The sequence below is a fragment of the Rosa chinensis genome, chromosome 6, assembly GCF_002994745.2.
Source record: "Rosa chinensis cultivar Old Blush chromosome 6, RchiOBHm-V2, whole genome shotgun sequence".
Lineage (NCBI taxonomy): Eukaryota > Viridiplantae > Streptophyta > Magnoliopsida > Rosales > Rosaceae > Rosa > Rosa chinensis.
Window position 1 is genome coordinate 20,909,256 of NC_037093.1, and position 22,544 is coordinate 20,931,799.

Sequence of the window (22,544 nt, forward strand, 5' to 3'; positions counted from 1 at the left end):
GGACGGTCACCATGTGATTAACTCACCATCTTGGATGGCAAGGGAAAAGCATATCACGACCTCACTACTGGAATAGCACACTCCAAAGGAACCAAGAGTCTCAATCCCCAAGACCAAGAGTTCGACCCCCAAGCTTAGAAGCCTCGACCTCTAAGGATCATGACCACGAGCTCCAAGGCTAAAGCCTTGACCTTCAAGCTACGCAAATGTAATCGTCATGAAGAGACATGGAACACCAATCAAAGCAAAATCTCACCAACCATGCCACGTGTCAAGTTCCGACATAAGGCATGGCCTAAGAGTAATTCTAGGAAAAGGAAGCTTGGATAGGCGACACTGACCCTTCACCAACCATATCGGACCACATGGTGGTGACACCTGTCACCAACTCTGTCAAAGCCATCCCTTGGAGTGTCAGCAAGCAGAAGGTATGGGCTGACACTCCGATTTTAAGGAAGAACCCATACTTTGTCCTTTCCATCTCAACCAAATCAGACCACATCATGGTGACACCTGTCACGTACCAACTCTGTCAGCCCATCCTGGAGTGTCAGTAGGCAGAGAGTGGGGGGCTGACACCCCGATTTTATGGGATTGAGCCATGCCTTTCCCTTTCCACATCAACTCTCTTCTCCTATAAATACCCAGCCTTCACAAGGCTGAGGGGAGGACTTCAACTCTTTCTTCTCTCCCAAAGCTATGCCAAAATGCATAATCTCTTCTCTCTCTTTCTCTATTGACATGTCAACTTCATTCTTATATCAAAATGCTTAAGCATCATTCTTTCTTCTCCAATCTCCATAAATGTTCAAACACACCTATCTAACTTAGGCATCGGAGTGTGTTTGGCCGGCCTTAGGCTGGTCCTCCGATAACTTTCCATCTCTTCACATTTGCAGGTCCTTTCCATGGGGCTCCGCCAACTTGAGGAGTTGGATGCCCAGCGTCAAGTAGAGGATATGGCACGACCAAGGCAAGATCATCAGTTCCACTCAAGAAAGGAGCTTGGAAGCCCAATATCAGGTGGAGGAAGCCCGAGGCAAGCCTATCAGTTTCACCCAAGAAAGGAGCTTGGAGGCCCAGCATCAGGTGAAGGAAGTCCGAGACGAGACTATCAGTTTCACCAAACAAGGTAGCTTGGAGGCCCAGGATCAGGTGTAGGAAGCCCGAGGCCATACCTTCAGTCACAAGAGGTGAACGACCAAGGCTAGGCACAGGACTACCAGGGCATGCCTTCAGTCACAAGTGGATGACCAGGGCTACTCACGTAGTCAAACTAATCGAAGGAAAAGATAGGCCCACTTGAAGAAAACAACCCCACCACTTTACACTTGGATTTCAACGGAACCTCCGTTGAATCGTTGATGCCGAAATTGGCACCAACAATAGCCATCATCCAGAACACGTTTCGGAAGCTCAACCTTCCCCCGCCATCCCTCCAAGCATTCTTGAATGACCTTCCCCGGAACGATTTCAACACGGTGTTTAGGTCACTGCCTGGCTTCTATAACAAGCTCGATGAAGAACATGAGAACAAGTCGGGTCCTTGTTTCATTGCAGCAATGCCTGGTTCCTTTTATGGGAGGCTCTTCCCTGACAACTCTCTCCACTTTGTTCATTCTTCTTGTGCTCTCATGTGGATCTCTGAGGTAAATACTCTTGATTGTCGTTTGCACGTCGGTTTTGTTCTTCTTCTTGTTTTTTTTTTCTTTTTCCTTCTTTATTTAAAAAAAATAAATAAATCCTAATTCAAACTAATATATTATGCTAATATATGCCTCAATGATTGACTAATGGAAATTCAACATGATCTCTATGCGCAGGTCCCAAAAGGTTTGGTGACGAAAGGAGGAGAGGGACTGAACAAGGGGAACATATATATAGCCAAGACAAGCTCACCCGCTGTGTTTAATGAATACTTTGAGCAATTCAAAAGGGACTTCAGAGTCTTTCTGTGGTCTCGGGCACAAGAGCTAGTCCCGGGAGGTAGTATGGTCCTCACAACAATGGGCAGCATAAATAGCAAAGATCCCCTCTGCATTTGGGAATTTGTCGGATTAAAACTCCATGACATGGTTTTAGATGTATGCATGTGCCAGGCATTAGACTCCTTCATTTTGGGAACGATAATCTTTCTCTTACTAACATACTATGATGAATTTTTCAGGGTTTGATTGAAGAGGAAAAATTGGACACATTCAATATGCCATACTACATACCAACAACGGATGAGGTGAAAGAGGTTGTCGAGGCTGAAGGTTCTTTTACCCTGCAAAACCTCGAAGTTTTCAGAAATGACTGGGACTCTTATATAAAACAAGCAAATTGTGGCTTTGACAAGAATGCGAGGGCAGCAATACTGTCCACTGACATAAGAGCTGTGGGAGAGCCTATTCTGGCCAGCCAATTCGGAGAGGAAGCCATGGACGATTTGTTTCGCAGGTTTGAAGAAGATGTTCTTGATCACATGGAAAAGGAGAAGTGCCAGTTCATCAACCTGGTTATCTCGTTAACTAAGAAGCGTTGAATATGAATGTGCTGCAGAGATCTATTGCGCGCTTCTGTTTATTGTGGTGGATTCCCTGTTTTATTGTTTTGTTGAATAAATTTTCAAATTGTAGCGTGCAATTCCTAGCTAGCTAGCCTTGAGGTTTTTACCATTAAGGTTAAGTTAGTCAATTAAATTATCATGAACATGATGCAAATACTGGAAATTCGTGCGGACACCTTAAAATTGCGGAAAGAAATTCAAATTCTAATTAAACATTCAAGTTGTGATAAATTATGAAATTGCCATCACATCAAAATTTTTCATTAAGATATTGCTATTGATTGTCAGTAGTAATATTAAACTATATCTGCTACCAAATATAAACCTCTATAAATTAATATTAAATAGTAACCAATGAAAATGAAGAAGATGAATTGTTGAGTGAGCCTGGAAGCTTGTACTATCATATTCAACAACAAATATGTAGGGGTCGTCTTGGGTACCTTGATGTATGTCATACCCTTATTTTTTTAATTTTTTTATTTTTAGTAAATTAATATAGTGGAAACCTTCTGAACTGGTCAACAGGTTACCTAATTAAATATTGACAAGTGTCATTTTTAAAAATAAAATTTATCATATTAACAACACACTCTTTCTTGATATGTAACATTGTTAAAAATCATGTAACAAGTATTGTCAAAATAATAAATTACACATAGTTGAACTACAATTATGACTTATGACAACAATTGTTGTGGTTATTGTAATTGAGTGGTCAAAGATGTAAATATCATATTTGGACAACTTTTATCAAATTTAGAACCTTGATTATCAAGTGGAGAAGCTCCTTACAATACTGAGTTGTTACATATCTTTTGGTCTAATTTTAATTTTACCATGTTCACAACACAAATGTTGTCGGAATTGTAAAATAGTTGGTAATCTTGTAAATGGTATAGTTTTTGAAGTAATTACTACAATCAGAACAAAAGTTACATTTTTTACACCAATAGTTTCGAGTTATGGTAAAATATGTAGTCATTGAGTAATTATTCCATTAATGATAAAAATATAACGATTTACCACTTTGACAACAAATTTGTTGTTGCACTTGTTAAATTGTCCATAAATTAGTACATTAGTTTAGGTTGAGTAATTACTATAAATAGGACAAAAGTTACCACTTTTACATCAATTGTTGTGATTGTGGTAAAATGTGTAGTCATTGTAGTAATCATTTCATTAATGATAAAAACATAAAGATTTACCACTCTGACAACAAATTTGTTGTCATACTTGTTAAATTGTCCATAAATTATTACATTAGTTTAGGTGGAGTAATTACTATAATTAGAACAAAATTTTTCTTTTTTTCATCAATTGTTGGAATTTGTGGTAAATTACGTCGATTAAAAGTAATTACTAATTCGACGATGGACATTACACAATATATTACTTTCATTACGCAAGGGAGAACTTTATTACACAAATGTGGATGGGTAAAACTATGGACATTAACATTTCTCATACATGTTTTATTTTATATAATATTTACTACTCTGAGGACTCATGTAATCACTTTGAGGACACATGTGGTAATTAGAAAAAAAAATCCTCATTAAAGTAAATAAGGTCTTCGTTAGAGTAAAGTTGGTTCTCATTTGAGTAATTAATTCCTAAAAGTGGTAATTGTAATAGGTTCTCATTAAAGTAAAGTAGATTCTCATTTGAGTAAATAAGTCTTAAAGTAGGTTCTCATTTGACTACATTTAAAACAAATATTATTTATTTTACACTAATTGTTGTGGTTGTCATGAAATGCATGTAAAAAGAATTATATTTGGTTAAGGAAACTACTAATGATATAATTAATTGGTAATAAAGACTACTTAACTAATACTAATTTTGCGAACTTAGGTTAGAAGGTTTTGTTTTTAATAGGGAAAAAACATAATTTTCAATTGTGTAATTATCCATTAATAACAAGCATTAATCAAACATTAATTCACTAATAAAAAAATTAATTAGTAATATAGACTATTTAACTAATAGTAATTCGGTGAACTTAGGATAGAAGGTTCTTTTAATTTTTTTTTGAAAAAGGAAAAATCATAATTGTCAATTGTCAATTGATAATCAAACATTAATTGGCTTTATTGTTTTCAATTCAATTGGTAGTTTGTGTTAACATTTTTGCTTATTGGAAATGAGTAGCATAATTAGAAAGGCTAAGGGCTAAACAAGTTACCAATTTGTTAAATATTTTGAACCATTAGATATATTACTAATCCAATGGTCCAAAATATTTAACAAAATGAGGGTATGGCAAACACCAAGGTACTCAAGAATTCTCCCAAATATGTAATACTACTGAGGGTTAGTATATTTGCCACATTACTACTAAAAGTCAATATACTTATTGGCGTTGCATCTAAGAATCTGTATACTTCTTGTCATTGATATTCACAGTTAGTAATTGACAATTATATTGGGTAAGTCTATTTACAGATATTGCTATTGACCATCAGTGTACTTACAACATTTGCTACTGACCGTCAGTACTTACTGAAAAGTAATAACAAACACTATAAAGAAGTTGAATTAATATAATCAAAGCTCTAATCACTACTAGACACCATTTAAGGACGTTTTTTTCAAAGCGTCCTAATAACCCTATGAGGACGACTTAAAAAAATAGGAGCAATAGTTTGCTCGCCCAGCCGAATTTTTTTGTCGAAGGTTAAATTTCCCACTTTTTTTCCCACACATGCCAAAGTGCGAATCTCTAATTTTCAGTTGACCTCTCTCCCACTCTCTCTCCCTGTGCATCTCTTCCAAGTCGAACAAATTGGAGCTCTGATACTTTAGCTCTGAGCAAAATAAATCTCACCACATATGGGTAATTCCCTCTTCTTCTCAATCTGTCTATAGCCTTTTCTTCTTGCCAGATCTATATGCTCTATGCAGATTATAATGTGACTGTGGCTTTCTCCTGTATCCAGATCGGAATTAGATGGTATGCCAGATGGTCGACTCATAGTCCTTATTTATGTGGATGAGATGCTAGAGGTTTAAGTTTTGTTTCCATCTACTCTTCCGCAGAGGCCGAAACCCTCTCATCCTCTCAGCAATTCGTTGTCGTCTCTCCCCAAACCCCCAACCTAGCTGCTGTCCCTAGAAGCCTCCGACCCCCTCCGCGATGCCATTGAGGAGCTCCAGTGCCGCCAGCGCACTGATGTTGCGCGTGGCTCGCCGCACAACCCGCCCAATGTATGAATGAGAGAGGATATGATTGTTGGATTTCCAACCTATCGATATGATGAAGGTGAGTGGCTCGCACTGATGTTGCGCGTGGCTCGCATCTCAACTAGTTCTGGTATGCTTGCTACCTGAGTCATCCAACCTATCGATATGATGAAGGTGAGTGTTGAAACTCGTCAAGATTGTAACTTTTGTGATATTTGGATTGGACTCATGATTCCAACTCGGGTCTTTGAGCTTAAAGTTGGTTTCTTTTGATGGGTTTCAGATCTGTGATTTGTGGGTCTATTTCGGATTTTGATTTGGTTTAGTGGTGTAATGTGGTTTAATGGGATTGATGGTTTAATGGGTTTTCGTTGTGTTTGTTTTGGTGTAGGTGAGAATTCAATTGGATCAGGGATCAGCTGGACAAGTTGCCAGGACCATGATCAAGAAGGAGGGTTTTGGTTCATTGTATAAGGTAGGCTTATTTGGTGTGAATACAGTTTGAGTTTTTGATTCATGATTTACTTGATTTAGTGCTAGATGTGTTGGATGAGCAATTTATATCTGTTTGAATTCTTGAATATATAAGAATGATTTAGATTCTTCATGCCAATCAGATATGTATTCCTTTCCAATAAAATGGGGACTGTTAGATTAGTAAAGGTTAATATATAACAGGCTGAGACATTAATATATATTGCATTTGGAACATGCTGAGACAGGATATTTTTGGGCTCGTTTTAATATATAACAGGCTGAGACATTAATATATATCCTATGTTTATTATATGCTTATACAAATCAACATACCTTAGATCTGTTGTAAGCTCAATCAATTTTCATTTGGCATAGGGGTTTGGAATGAACAAAGGTGAGTAATTGCCCTTTCAATGCTTAAGCTTGAGTTCCAATTTCAGTTATTCAGATCTTAGGATATTAGGTAAAACTACATATGTGCTTTCTGAGGTTTTTTTTTTTTTTGGTGTTCTGAGGTTTCTTACTGCCAAATTTGAGTTGCTGGTTTTTGTCAAATTTTGTATTTATTGCATTGTAAATGTTTGAACTGCTTTGCAGTGCTAGCACTTAGAGGAACAGACTATGGCAAGTCAAAGATGAGTTATCCGGGCCATGATTTTATACTATCTGCTAATCATTTAAGTAAGTTGTAATGGATTAATTTTTGTAGTTTTAGATTTCGAACATTTGAGCCTCTGGTCTGTAAAAGTTTATATTCTGGGGATCCTTCTCAGTTGTTACTGCATTATCATCCAGTGTTGTAATGTCAAACCTTTCTTGCTAGGAAATACCGACAAGTTCACTAATGTTGATGTGTTTGATTAATAATGCTACTTTTTGGGTTTGCAGCTGAAGTTTCTTTTCCTTTTGGGGGGTGGCTCGAGGGCTAGTTTCTTGTTTCCACTACCACATTAGTCAGACTTGCTAACTAGTTGTATTCATAACTAATCACAATGTTCATGCAAGTATCACTATTGTATCAGTGCTTATTGAAATTTAATGTTCATTGATTGGCTAAGGGATATGACTATATTCGACTTGATTGAATTTACCTGAGAGGTGGATATTTCACCTACTAAGTTCTGGTGTGGGTTCTTTATTTGTTAGAATAAAATGCTTAGCCAATTTACTTACACTTTCTATAGTTCACTTTGCCCCTTTTTTCAGAACAGTTTTAATTCTAGTTTGTTTATTGTAGGATACTAGTCCTTCCATGGAATCCTCAGCTTTGAGTTGTTACATTGAAGGTTTGTACATATTTTCTTTGTATCTTTCCCACATGCATTAGTTTCTTGCTGCTTATTTATTTTTCAAATGCAGAAATGAGTGATAATGTTTGCAGACTTGGAATGACAGCTAGTTTGCAGACAATTTTCTTTTTTCTGTTATGGTTGTCTATTTTGTTTCCCTTTCTGAATTTATGAGTCTCTCTGTTATCATATTCAATGATTCATTCTTGTGATTAGCTTGTGTTACTGCATAGGGATTCTTGTGTTCTTTGATAATATTATATGGCTGCTATGTACATAACACATTCTAGCAATTATCTAATATTTGTATGTTTTCTGGGTTGTTTATCTAGGATATTATTTGGCAAGGAGAAACCAGTGGAGTTAATGAAGTGCTGCATTCATTCATGATTGATATCCAATAAGAAGATTAGCGGAGTATTCATTAAGATATATTTTCCAAATCATTTTGTAGTCACTTTAGACTTATTTTGTATTGTATATTAATGTATTTTAGTGAGTAATAGTCCTTTTGGTGGTTTTAAGATGCTTTGGATATATCTTATTTTTGGATGGTTTTTCAACTTTTAAGGTTACCGTTAATTAGGGCTGGGCACGGGCCGGGACAGGCCGGTTACTGAGTGATACCGAACCTGATCCCGAAAATATATTTCGGTACGGGTTGGGACGGGATTTTGATTTTCCAAAGTTGGTACCGACGGGAGGCAGATCACAGATTAGAAACCGAGAGGAATGAAAGATAGAAGGGTGAGGGAGAGAGAGCCACAGAAAGGGAGAGAGTGTTGCGAAAAGGTGAGGTGCACATGGTCCATACTCTCATAAGAAGATATTGTATTGTATATACATGTATATAATATATAAATAAAAATGTGTGTGTGTGTGTGTGTGTGTATATATATAAACTGGTACGGGCCGGGCCCATTCGGTATTTAAAACATTAATACCGATCCCGTCCCGTTTTATTTAGTTCGGTACGGGCCGGGCCGAATAGTGATTTTCATATTTTTGATACCGTCCCGTCCCGCATATTTTCGGTAGGGGTTCGGGACGAGTTCGGCATTTCGGTTTTACCGCCTATTTCGTTTATGTCTCTATAAGCAAAGGATGACTCTTTCATTTCGTTTTAAGGACACAAGAAATGTGTCCTAGTAGGGAAAAGAGGACACATTCTATTAATATGAAAAAAGATTTTATGTGTCTTCTAATGGATACAAGGACACTTATTTTTCATATTTGGGGACATACTTTATGTGTCTTGGTAGGTAAAAGAGGACACATTTGTATTGATATGAGTTCACATTTTGTGTCTTCTATTGGATACGAGGACACTTATTTTGGCCTTTAGGACACAGTTTAAGTGTCCTATTAGGGAAAAGATAACACTTTTCCAGTGTCCTTGTATATGACTTACAACGACTACTGGATAGAGGACTGTTTTTTAGAGTCCTTAAATATGTATATAATTAAGTATCCTAGAACTCAATTAAACACACTAAAATTAAATGCGTCAAACATAAATACAAACTCCGTGTCAATGATTTTTGGAGTTTTGACATCAAACGAGTTCGTAGGGTGAAGATGATAGTTCAAGGTCGAGACCGTGAATGGAAATGCTACTAACTTTACAAATTCTGAGGAGTCAACTTCGATTGATGATCCTCGAATTTCGTTAAGCTTTATCGCAAAGTATTATTGCAACTTGATGCCTTGAGCATTGGACGGTTTGTTGGGTCAATGCCAAGCGACCTATTGATTGGTGTCTCATGACGTGTAGTAGATACCTAAGTGTTGTGATTTTACAATGTGACATTAAGTCTACTGAATCGTGTGCTTGGTTTCGACGTCATACGGACAAGCTGTCACAATTGTTTGTTCAAGGAGTAAACAGTATCCGCTAGGGCTATGAATAAGGGTGCATAAGGTTTGACAACCAAGATCGTTGATAACTACGAGGCTGAAGTCAGCGATGACATCGTTGACGTGTCATTCCTGGTGACGTTCTACGAAAGTTATTTATGTTAGACATACAGAGAAAGCTTAGTTTCCTTCCTTGGTTGCTACTCATATTTAAGGTTCAAATCCCCGAGTGATTTTCTACTCTCGTTGAACGGAAATTTGGTGTAGACATCAATTTTGTCTTCAGTGATTTTGAAAAGTAGGCGATTATCGCATGGTTGCAACGAAGTTGCTATTCAGCAAGATACTTATCGAAAAGAATCATGATTCATGGAGAGCAGTGCATCCTATGGAGAGTATAATAGGAACACTTGGTGAAGTGATAAAAAAATACCCCGAAATTGGGATATGTAGCTAATGGAAGCACAAAATGTGAAAGTTTTATTAATATTATTATGTTGCGTAACTTGACGCGTGATGGGGTATTCCACGTGAATTGTCTACAAGTAACGCTTGAGAAATTCTTACCCTGAAGTGTTGGTTATTTAGTTGTGGAAACAAGGTTGATAAGTGGACTTACCACTACTTTGTAGTATGCTGCTATTGAGATTAGTGGGTGACTAAGTGTTAGTCCCCGATTTGTTTTAAGGCTCTTTGAATTTTTCAGAAATGCTAAAGTGATAATGTCATTGCCTATGGTATTGAGCTCAGAGGAGTTGGATGAGACATTGAAATCAAATGTATACGTATACACACACCAATATGATTAAGGAAAATCGCAATTTGCAAAAAACAAATGGTTAGAGAGTTTGATGAGGTCATCCCCATAAGTGAAGTAAGATGTACCATGTGAAAGGTAAAAGTTCAAAAAGTATCAGAGGAAGGTAAAACTATGTCTTGTGCACACTCGAGTCTGAGGTGAAAAGAAGTAACCTCTCTCATTCATACATTGGGCAAATTTGGAGGGCGAAATTTATTTTAAGGGGGGTGGAGTGTGAGCCCCCAAAAATTTTGTTTAATTTTTTAGAAGGTAATTTTCGCCAATAAGATTTTTCTGCAAGGTGATATAAGTGAAGAAATCGATTTCAGAGATTGTCTTGGTGTCGAGACCACCTATTGGGCCTTATGATTTAAGTTTGGGCCGAGATTCCTTGATTTGGGCCTAGAAGGTTACCGAAGTTTCGTGAGGTGGCCGTTTGTTGAAGTTTCGAATACGATAAATTGAGTTGTAACAAAGTTTTGGATTTTTAAATTTTTACGAAATCAAGGTTTGGGCCTAGGACGAAGTCGATGAGTAACTTAGGAAGTTTCCGACGAAAAATGAATAAAAGAAAATGTTACGTGCCCAAAATCGAAAGCAATTAGCTAGTGGAGTTTTGTAACTTGTCGAAAAGGCAAAATCGACATTTCTCACACACTAGTATAAATAGGAATAGAAACCCTAAAACCTCAAAACTCTCCCTTCCCCTCTCAGCCGCGCCTCTTTCTCTCCCCCGACCTCTCGCTCACTCTCTTCTTCTTCCCTCTGCCACAACCGGAGACCCCAACTCCGGCCACCATCTCATCACACCGCTTCCACCAGTTGACGCCGCACCTAAACCCAACCAAAACCCACCTAGAATCACCGCCATGCATCAACCCCAACCTTCACACGCGATTCCTGAAGCTACCAAACCACTGTAGATAATCTCTCCTTGAATTCTGACCATAATCTCGCCACACCGCCACTATTGCTTAGCTTAGTAGACATGGAGGAGGAAAACCCAGAAGTCTAGCCATCCACCAAAACAGGACAAGGCTGCATGAGCACCACTAGAATCTCTCCTTCTGTTGAGATTGATTCACCGTTCTCTGGCCTCGCCTGAGTGACACCACCTCCAGAAATAGGATCAGCGTCGCGTCAATCACCAAAACCCCATGTCCTCGACCTCTAACTCTGAATAGAGCCACTTCGCGCAGCACGCACCACCGTTGGAGCGTGAGAAACCCCTAGCTCCGCATCTCACGGCTGTTGGAGCTTTAGATCACCTTTATTAGGTAACGTTCGTGTTTCCCCTTTTGATTGAATTTTCTGGTTTAAGTGGAATGAAATCCCTAATTCTATTGATTGGACTGTGTAAGATTTATGAATATGCGATATGAAGTTTTTGGAGAAGGTGAGCTGTTGGGATAGCTTTGATCGAATTCAGATACGGTGAGGACATTCTGCAGTTTCTGATTTGGATACAAAGATTGGTGATGGGTTGATTATTGATTGTGTTTTACCTGCTAGGATCCGAAAGGTTAACGGTGATGAGATACAGCTACGAGGAATTGGTTTCTATTTGGAAAAGAAGTTGTGGTAAGGGTCTGGGTATCTTAGATATGTATTGCCTTGGTCTGATTATGTAAATTGAAGATGTGGTTTTATTGAATACGCGAAATGAAACTTGGTTCTGTGCAATATCAGTTATGTCCGAAACTTGGCCTGAATGAACGAGTGTAAATGAGCTTATAGCAATTAGAGGATTGGTTTTGTTTAATTAAAGAAGTGAATCTGTTGTAAATTTTGGAAGTGTAGTAATGGTTAACTCGGTGGGCTCTTTCAAAGAAGTGTTGATATGAAAAAAAATAAGAGATATGGATACTGCCATATCAAGGCAGAAATGGGTATCAATAGGGGACTTTATGCCATTAAGTTAAAAGAAGGATTTTCCATTAAAGTTAATGAAATAGTAACAGTTAAAGTACTTTCTTATTTACCATATCCCGGAATGAACATAATAAGCAAAGTCATTCGGGAATGGTAAATTATCCTTTGTTTTTCTTGTCGAACGAATACTAAACAAGGAAAGGTCAAATGAGTTGAGCCGAGCTATGTTTAATAGACATATGTGTTAAGTTTGATTACCATATCCAAAATGATTCAAATGCTATGCCATTTGGATTGTTTGGGAATGGGTAAAGATTTTATCTATAAAAGGATAATCCGATGGACTTTAAGGAAAATTAAATAAATGTTTTGGTTGCTTGGTTAGTTGAGTTATAATAACGTCAAGTTACTCATTGGTTAATTTTATTATAAAGGGCTTGTGCATGTGCCTTTGGAACTGGACGAAGTATTGAAAGTTGAGAACGAATCTCATTGTGGACGAGCACTCCATATCCAGGTAGGGTGAGCTGTCCCTTCCTTGATAGAGGCTTTTCTATATGTGGGATGCTCTAGTATCATAATATGTTCCCTGCAAGTATGTTATTGGTTGTTCATTAGTCGATGCCTCGTGATATCCGTGTTTCCATAACCGAGGCTAGACTTGCATGTTGAGATACTGTACCCATTGTATGTTGGTACTTGTGATCTAAAAGTGAATGAGACCTAGACGCGTAGATTCCTAGGGATCCCACGGTGTCGATAACCGTGAACCTCCGGAGGGGGCTGTGCTTCTATGTTTGTCGAGGAAATGTGTGTACAGACAGTGAACCAGTCATAGGAGACTCAGAGCCAGGAAATGGACACTTTCACTACTTGTAGTCACAAGGACTACAGAGTAGTTGGCCGGTTCTCGAAGGATGACGAACCGGGTCGGTCACCGATTTGTTTTATTTTAGCGGGCAAGTAAGTATCTCGGAGCTCCAAGTTGTGTGAAGCATGCTGCATATGTTTTATAAAGGGGAAATTACTAGTCCCCCCCTGTACTTTTTGGGATTCGACAGTTCAATCCCTGCTATTCCAATTTTAACAGATAACTCCTCACACATTCAAATTTCACACAATTTGGTCCAAAATGACAATTTTACCCCTCACTTCCTCTTTTTTTTTTATTTTTTTATTTTTTATATATCTAATACACACACACATATGCATATATCTACATATACATACATACATATATATATATATATATATATATATATATATCGACATATACATATACATATATATATGTGTGTGTGTGTGTGTATATATATATATATAGACACACACACACACACATGTATAAAATTATACATATATTTATATATCTACATATACATATACATACATATATATATATATAGATATATACATACACATTAGATATATGTATATGTAGATATATATATATATATATATTTTGAATAATGTAGATATATATATATATATATATATCTAATGTGTATGTATATATCTATATATATATATGTATGTATGTATATGTACACACACACATATATACATATAAATATATATAAAAAGACAGAGAATAATAAAAATATATACACACACACACATATACATATACATACATACATACATACATACATACATACATATATACTCACACACACACACACACACACACACACACACACACATATATATATATATATAAAGAGAGAGAAGAATAAAAAAAAAAAAAAAGAATAAGTGAGGGGTAAAATAGTCATTTTGGACCAAATGGTGTGAAATTTGAATGTTTGGGGAGTTATCTGTTAAAATTGGAATAGCAGGGACTGAACTGTCGAATCCCAAAAAGTACGGGGGGACCAGTAATTTTCCCTTTTATAAAAGAGAACAAATATTTGTGGTTGTCTTTTTCTTAAAGTATTTTTCGATAAACGTGCACAATATTATGTTGTAAATAATTTCAAGTATATTATCTTTCAAACCTAGCATGGTTGGGTCGGCCCCTACTGGGCATGCGAGGACGAAAGCTCACCCCTACAATAGTGTGCAGGTTTCGAGCATGTGGTCGAGAAGCGTACAGGGGAGGCACATGGCCCTGCTTGGCGCATTTCTCTTAAACTTTATCCAAAGAAGGTTTTGGTCCTTAATCGGACTTTGAAGTTACTTATTTATTTAATTTTTATTCGCTTCCTATTCGCTTATTTACAAAATTTTGAGAGACCCACAACCCTGGGGCTCGTCTCTCATACTTATATTTACTTAGTGATTTGTTATTTCCCAAATTGGGCTCCTATTGTAAGCCCAAATCATTTAGCCCACTTTAAATTCCGCCTTTGAAAATATGCTATTCGGTTGCTGAAATGCTTGGTCTAAGAAAGTGTTTTGTAAACCAACAGTCTGAACCCAAAAGGCCTTGCGATTTCGGGTTGATGAGTTATCGGGATGTCATTCGTGACATGTCGGTTTCTCATTGGCTCGGGGTAGCAGCGCTGTGGGACCCCTCTCTCGGGTCACCACATAATCGCTCTACTTGGGAAGGTAACCGCCAAAATAGGCGAACATGGAACCGAAGAGGTCAACGGGGAAAGAGAGAGGGAGGCAACGCCTCTAGCCATGTTGGTGGCGCCACCAACACTAAGAGCCATCTAAATGACGATTTCAAAGCGCCTCAATCAATGGAGTCTGGGTAAAGAGATGTATGTTCTCGATGTGGAGAATCCGGTCATTGGGCACACATTTGTAGAGCTCGTAAAGAAATTGTCACCGCCTACAAAACATATTGTGAAGCAACAGAAGCTCACTATGTGGAACAAGAAGTTCAAGAAGATGATCTAGAGTAAAGGGTTGAAGACTTCAAATCTGGCTGGGATCAATAGATTGCCAATTCTGTTTAAGTCTTTATTTTTCCAAGAGATGTAATAGGCAATTGCCATATACTTTGTAGTAAATCCCAATAGTTTAAGTCTTTCTTCAAAGTAGGCTCACCAAAAGTAAGTGTGATGTCTAGGAAAGTTATGAGATTAGTGGTATTTAAGCGAGCCTTGCTCCACCGACATCTCTATTGGTGACATCATGAGTATGAAAATATGTGCAAATTTGTGTGATGCTACCTACTCCCAAGATTAGGAGGCCAAGTTTTAGTAAAGGGGAAAAGTAAGAGTATCGTACCCAAAGGATTGAGTAACTCTACCCTCACTAGATCACCACGAAAATAAACCTAGAAAACACATGCAAAGTCTACCTTTTTACAAATTCACAACCTTAGCCCTTTGGAATCTAAAGATCATGAGGATGGTATTTACAATTGTGGCAGTGAACGGTTTGGTTGATTTTAATTTTTATGAAGTAAATTAAGTTGCATAAAATAAAATAAGCAAATAAAAATGTACAAACTAAATCAATGAGAAAAATAGAGACTTAGGCATCACACCTAGCCTTACTCACGCACACAATATAACCCAAATTTAATGTAACAACATGTTTTGATAAATTTCTCCTTAGTGCTTTGATGAAGCTACCAAGAAACCAACTAGTCATGCAATTTTAACAATCTCTTCTGAAGCAAAGCTAAATTACACAACCTTTATACCATTCAAATCTTCTAGATTATAAATGGCCTATGGTGCCATGAGCCTAAATTCTTCCGGAACCTAAACTCACAACATCATGCTTTAATTTCAAGGTAAGAAATTCAAGCAACTTAGTTCTTCCCGTAGGAATAAGCTAAGCCACCACCTATTTAGCTACACAAGATCACGGAATCAAGAGTTTATCAAGTTCATGTTTCCGATTCATTAACTTCCTAAAGCATGCTTCTAGGTGATAAATCTATGAACACACTTAGGATACATTAAAGTATAGTAGCCAAAAGATTCAAAACATGCATAAACATCAAAGAACATAAAGATTACACTGTTTTGTGCACAAGTTAGCCCTAGCCCCAAATTCAACTACTCACAACTCATATTTACACAACTACAAGACATAAACAACATAAATAACAAATAAAAGAGAGCAAAGAGTGGAGAACAAGTGATATACCCACGGTTTTGACTCTTTTTGGAGCCAAACCAATAGAACAAGATGTCTCCTTTGTCTCCTAGATTCTATATGAGAAGAGAAATGCTTCAAAGTATAGGGATTTTGGTTTTTAGAACCCAAATCACTATACAAATCCACAAAATCTCAAGAACAAAGTAAGAACAAGGCTTGAATGCATGAGAAACAAGAGAAGTGATTGATCAAAGTGTGTAGAAACTTCGGTTATGGTGCAACCTAAGTGGCTACACACCTCCCTCTTACACAAAATCAAAGAACTATGAACTAGCTATGAAAAACTAGAGAGAAACTATGCTAGAACTAGGGAAAAGAGAGATTTTGATGTTGCAAAGTGAGAGAGTGAAAGGGTGAACGGTTTTGGGGAGAGAAAATGGGCTATTTAAAGGCCAAGGAAATTCAAATCAAGGGAGGAGGTCAAAAGGAATGAAGGGCTAGATGTGATTGACAAATGTGTAAGCACAAAATGTAGATCTAGTTTTTAACTCCACATAGAAATGACCTAAAAAGCCCATAGATATTTTGGTGGAGGAGAAAAGTAAGGGTAGAAGGGTCATTGTTTAGGGGAAAAAGGTAATAAATGGGAGACAAAGGTGTAAGGTGTATGGTGTAAGAATGAGACTACTTGTTATCTTTCAAATTTGGAATTTCAAAATAACCTAGACCTCATGTCTTCCCACCTAAAGTCTCTAACCCTAATCAGCTCTTTAGTGTCCTCCACACATGTTCTTGGCAGGCCAACTTGGCTGGAAATGTCTGGAATCCGTCGTTGACCACCGTTGACCCATTTTTTGTTCCTTTGCGCACTTTCTTCTCCTTTCTTCCTTCAATTGAATCTCCACCGAGAGTTTGGAATTGGCCTTTGATTTATTTCATACCAAATGTTCATCCATGAGTGTAGATCATTCAGTTAAAATTTCAGAGCTTAGTTCGCCGTGGTTTGGCCGGAAATATTGCTGGAATCGTACAGGTCCAGTTTTGCAGTTTTCGTCTTTTAGTCAGAAATTTGTGCCGATCTTTTGAAGGCCTTTCACTCCGAACTAGCTCTTGCACTCTTCATGAAAAAATGATCTTTAGGATGTCTAGAATGGATATGGAAAGTTTCAACTCATTTGGAGTTCATTTGGTCAGCCTGCCGCTCCTCCTTCCTTACCTAGCTCGGTTTCTCCTAGCCGGAGTAGGAAAATGTGCTAAACTTGACTTTTTAGTGCACTTCCAAGCTTTTACATCATTTCCTAGCATGATAAGGAAAACATAATAAATATATATAAATAAGCACAAAATTTAAGCAAAAGTGCAAGATTAGGGGAATAATTTGTAGGTAATTATGGACCTAACAAAATACCTCACACTTACACTTTGCTTGTCCTCAAGCAAAAAAAACATAAATTAAACTAGCATGAACAAACTAAAAGGCTCACTTGCATCCTTGATGAGTTTAACCATTTTCCCTCAGAGAACCATGACTTATTGATTTGACTTTCAATTAAGCAAGCTCAAACAATAAATTTTCGAAATGCAAAGCTAATAATTGGATTTGGAAAGTCATGGTCAACAAAGTATATTCATATGCCATGTGTGCCACTGTAAATGATTCATGTGGGTTTAACTTGAACTGCATTTGTCTAACCATCAAACTCACATGGATATCACTCATTTTCACTTAAGTATTTAATGGTTAGTGTTTGCACTCAAAAACAATTCAATTGTCATGGTTTCTATAGGCTTGCTCTTCCATCTTTTCTCCACATGATCATTGCATGAGTTCTCTTGGATCACAAGGTCTTTTATTTAGGTTGTAATGGGGCTTAGGTGAGGGGTTAATGAAATGAAGGGAAAGGAAATTACAAATTCTAAGCCTCCTAGTAAGCAATTCTCTTGTTGAGTTCCTTTTTCTTTTGGCTCGAAGTGCTTTGTAAAACCTCCTTTTCTTTTCCACAAACCCAAAAACTAAAGGACTATAAAAACTATTATTCCCCCTTTTGTACAACCCACACTCTTTTTGTATTTTTTTTTTCATACACACTATTTTTGCACAACACTTTTTCTGTTTTTTTTTTTTTCATTTTCTATTTTTTTTTCTTTTCGTGACCCTAGTCCATATTGATTTTGAGTAATTCTTTTGATATTTTGAATATGTTTTTAGGGTCAACCTTTTGTTTTCTTGGCTACAACCCGTAGCTCACGCACACAATACTCTATCCACCTCACACTTATTCTTTTGCACACTTCTTAGACCCATTTACAAGCACCAAACTAACAATAGGACTCTCATTGCTTACCACTTGGCTTAGAAGGGGTAGGAAAAGTGTTTAAGTTTTAAAAAGGTAGACATTTGTGGTGGTGGAGAAATGAAAAGGCTAACACTATATATATAGGCTCAAATTGGCTTACTAATGGATTTTCATTTTAAGGACAAAAGCTATTTGGCCATGGTGGATTCCTAATGCCTTGGTCTTCCCTAATAACAACTCATGCTTGATATAAAGTCTCGAAAAATTTGGAGCAAGTTTGTGATGCCCCGGAAATTCGTATTTATTTTCTGAGGATTTTCTAGAATTTAATTAGTGATTATCGGATGGTTTCGTGGCTCGGGGATAGAGCGGAAGTGTTTCAGACGAATTTTTATTCGGAAAGTATGACTTTAGGGGGGGGGGGGGTTCAAGGTTGACTTTTGATACGTTGAGATTCTCCGAAAACTTCCTTCACGAAAGTTGTAGAGCGCGTCGATACGAGTTCGTGGACATGTGGAACACAAAAATTGGAGTTTGTATGAAGAAGTTATGGCCATTGGAAGAAGTTTCTATTTTGGTATCAATAAGGAATTTCCGAAAATAATTTCATAATTTCATATTCCGTTTCCGGAAGGTTCCTTTCTCTCCGTTCTCTCTCCTCAGCCTCCGCGTTACCCGACCCAAACCAAGTGACCCGACCCGAGTTTTCCGGCAGTTCCTGACGTCCGCCGGCGAAGAGACCAAAGCAGACGTGGTCGCCTTTATCTCGCCGTCCTCCCTCTGGTGCTTGACGGCGACGGAAACCACCGGAAAGTAGAGATCGGAGCAGCTACAGTCGATGCGATCGGGACCCGGTCGGAAATTCACTTTTCCGGCAACTTCTCGGCCGATCCTTCGTGGTTTTGGAATCTCCTCCTCCTCTTGATCATCCCTATATCCGCCTTGAGGGACGATTTTGTGTGTGGAGTGAAAAATCAAAGTTTGAAAATCAGGGGTGCACAACGAATCTGGGGCTCTATCAGATGGCAGCGATTGGCCGATCTTGCAAGCTTGATCTAGGACGATCTAGGCCGAACCAGACTTAGTTCCAGGTATGAAAGTTACTCTACTCTTCGTGATGAACATTTCTGGATGGCTTGATTGTTGTGATTTTGAGTTTTGGCCGGTGGTGGCTTAGGTGGTTGCACCGCCGATTGTGGCGGCGTTATGGTGGCCTTCCGGCCATGGAATGGTTAGTTTCTGGTAGTATGAGCGTTTTGATATATAATACGCAATTTTTGGAGATCGTATGAATATATTGTTATTTTTGGAGATTGTATGAATATATTGTGATTTTTACGGTTTTAGACCGTTTGATGCTTCGATCCGTGAGGATCCGAGCGTCCGATCGACATGTGGTTTGGACATATCGATCGTAGAAGTATTCCGGAGACATTGGGTGGTCGCGGATGTGGTTTCGCCTCAATTGGCGTCACTTTGGGGATTTCAGTTCAAAACAGGGGTTTCAAACTTAAATCGTTTGTGAATTGTTACTAAGTGGAAACTGATTGTGATTAGGTACTTGACAAAGTATTCTTGGACGGTCGTTTTGTGGGTTGGCTGCTTTGTTCTGTATTGAAGACACAGCGGGAGTTTCGAGGTGAGTAATCTTACAACGTTCATTTACGAACGGAGTTACCATTATTGTTTTGAGAGTTATTTAGTTAACTGCAAACTATAGTTGGTATTAGTGGCATTCCTGAGCGAATGACCACGTGTATATATATATATATACATGAAATATGTATATTCTTATGGGTTGATGGGTCAATTAAGCAATAGCTATTGATTGGTTTCATTATATTGTTTTGAGGCTTGACTTTTCGGGAAACGTTGTTTTAGGAATTGGGAATTCCTATTGTTTTTTGAAAAGTGTCAAGTTTTGGTGTGAGTTGCTTAATGTTTTGATCTAGCGACCGGGGGTCGGAAGATCTGAGAGTCACAAGTGGTGATTTCTCCTTTTGAATTGATTTAATGTTTTGATTTGACAACCGGGGGGGTCTGATGATTGGAGGTCACGGGATGACATCTCCTTTTGTGAGTTAAGTAACTTTTGGTTCTAAGTGACCGTTTTGAAAGGTTTTGATCTGACGACCAGAGAGGTCCGAGGATTCGGGGATGCTGGGAGTGACCTCAGGAAAATATATTGGGACTTCACGCCTTTGGCCGGGTTTGTGGATACGATCAGTTAGAGCTCTAGTCTGTTGCCATGGTACATCATAGGGGGTAGCGGGGAGCTATCTGATGCTCATGAGTACATGTTTTAAAATGGAGTTTCGGGGATTCTTTCTTTTAAATGTCCTAGGAGGACTTGTGTATCATATTTAATTGTCAGAGTTTCAATTATTATGATTTTGTCAAGGGGTGACTTGTGTTGATTTGAGAATGTGTTTTAAAAGGGAGTTTCGGGGATTCTTTCTTTTAAATGTCCTAGGAGGACTTGTGTATCATATTTAATTGTCAGGGTTTCAATTATTATGATTTTGTCACGTGGTGATTTGTGTTGATTTGAGAATGTGTTTTAAAAGGGAGTTTCGAGGATTCTTTCTTTTAAATGTCCTGAGAGGACTTGTGTATCATATTTAATTGTCAGAGTTTCAATTATTATGCTTTTGGTCACGGGGTGACTTGTATTTGTTCCTTTTGGGAAAAGAATGTGTGTGTTTTGGGAAAACAGGGTGTGTGTTCCCTTTTACGAGTTGATGGGTTTCCTCGTTGGGCAAGTCGTGCATGTGTGGTATTGAGTTACTCATAAGGGCTTGCAAAAACTTACCGGGTTTGTTGTGTGATAACCCGGTACACCATTCAAATGGTGTAGGGTTTAATCCTGCAGGTCAGGGAAATCGTGGCTGAACCTGAGGTGGCATGCTGGTAGCATTACGGTAGGAAGCCAATTTTGTGACTTTACCGTTATAAAGACTTCCGTTGTAGTAAGCTCTGAGGAGCATTTACGTTTTATTTTGTTGTTGACAATTTAATTCGTAAGCTTGTGTAATATATAACTCTGTAGAGTGAGTGTATATTAACTTTGAGGGTTTAGGGCATCAATATGTACTTGGTTTAAAAGGCAAAAAGTTTTCAGGTATTTTGTATTGATGGTTGAACCATCACGCATGTATAATTATGAGATTATATATAGATTTTTTATTTATGTAAAAAATCAGGGGCGTGACAAAGTTCTTGATTACATGCACGATGAATTGATCACACAATGAAAGAACTAGTGCATTTTGACTATGTATGCACTCTCTTAGGCTCAAAAGCTCAAATAATTAGGCATAGATAGTTTCAACAAATTTAGTCCTCATCTTTCCCACATTAATGCGTCCAAAATGGCATAAGCAATATAAGTTTAAATGCATGTGAGCACAAAACGCCAAATCCATTTATTAAATAAGCATTGATCTTCAATCGCTAAACATGCTCAAAATCAATCAATCCAATTAGACATAAGTTCGGTCTCATCCTCGGCGGGGGTTATTTTGGTTTAGGAACCACGCAAGCAAGCCAAAATCTTTTTGTATTTTTCAAAAATTTTCAATTTTTATGAATTTTTCAATAAGGGTAACAAATGAAGAAAATGATAAGGAATGTAATTACTTAGCCTTACCACCTCACACTTAAATCACACATTGTCCTCAATGTGCCGTTATGAACAATTGCGAATCATGTGCAAAGCATAGGACCAAATAAAAACTTCCTAATGCTAGTCAACATAATTTATTAACAAACTAAACATTGGCTTAACAAGCACCTCACACTTAAAACATCATATAGTCCTTAATGTATAATGAAGCTATTAAGATCCTATCAATGTTTTGGGGAGCATGCATCAACAAAGGCCAAGACTATCATCAAAACAATTAAACTAACTACATGGCAAGAGAATAAGGGTAGCCACCTCACACTTGAACTTTGGATAATCCTTTCAATAAAAGCTAAATCTTTTGTGTCTTATCCATTGACCAAGGGTGAAATAACTATCCAAAACTCTTGAAGCCACAAATTTATTAACATAAAAACACATAAACACAATTGATCATGCTTAGGAAAGATAAGAATGAGGGTTTAAGAAAGCGCAAACTCTTTGAAGATCCTCCGTTTAGCTCCATAATGCATAACTAGGTGATAACCGCACAAGGCCAAGTTAGGCACTTGCCATCCAT

General features: G+C 37.7%; 1 protein-coding gene and 1 long non-coding RNA gene across 2 annotated transcripts; both read left to right on the forward strand.

The window, feature by feature from the left end:
• Positions 1 to 1,364: 1,364 nt before the first annotated feature.
• LOC112169619 (probable jasmonic acid carboxyl methyltransferase 2) lies at positions 1,365 to 2,747 on the forward strand. Its single transcript, XM_024306675.2, has 3 exons — positions 1,365 to 1,649; positions 1,824 to 2,084; positions 2,168 to 2,747. The coding sequence occupies exons 1-3, from the start codon at positions 1,365 to 1,367 to the stop codon at positions 2,525 to 2,527; spliced, it is 906 nt and encodes a 301-aa protein (XP_024162443.1). The 3' UTR covers positions 2,528 to 2,747.
• Positions 2,748 to 5,217: 2,470 nt separating this feature from the next.
• Positions 5,218 to 8,030, forward strand: LOC112173430. The gene is made up of 6 exons (XR_002925564.2): positions 5,218 to 5,393; positions 5,497 to 5,914; positions 6,132 to 6,215; positions 6,815 to 6,898; positions 7,455 to 7,503; positions 7,839 to 8,030. It is a non-coding gene; the product is annotated as an uncharacterized LOC112173430 (long non-coding RNA).
• Positions 8,031 to 22,544: the final 14,514 nt, after the last annotated feature.

Coding starts and splice junctions, on each gene's coding strand:
- LOC112169619 (XM_024306675.2), top strand. CDS start 1,365: ATGCCGAAATTGGCACCAACAATAGCCATCATCCAGAACACGTTTCGG. Junction 1,650..1,823: donor CTCTCATGTGGATCTCTGAG/GTAAATACTCTT, acceptor CTCTATGCGCAG/GTCCCAAAAGGTTTGGTGAC. Junction 2,085..2,167: donor TCCATGACATGGTTTTAGAT/GTATGCATGTGC, acceptor TGAATTTTTCAG/GGTTTGATTGAAGAGGAAAA.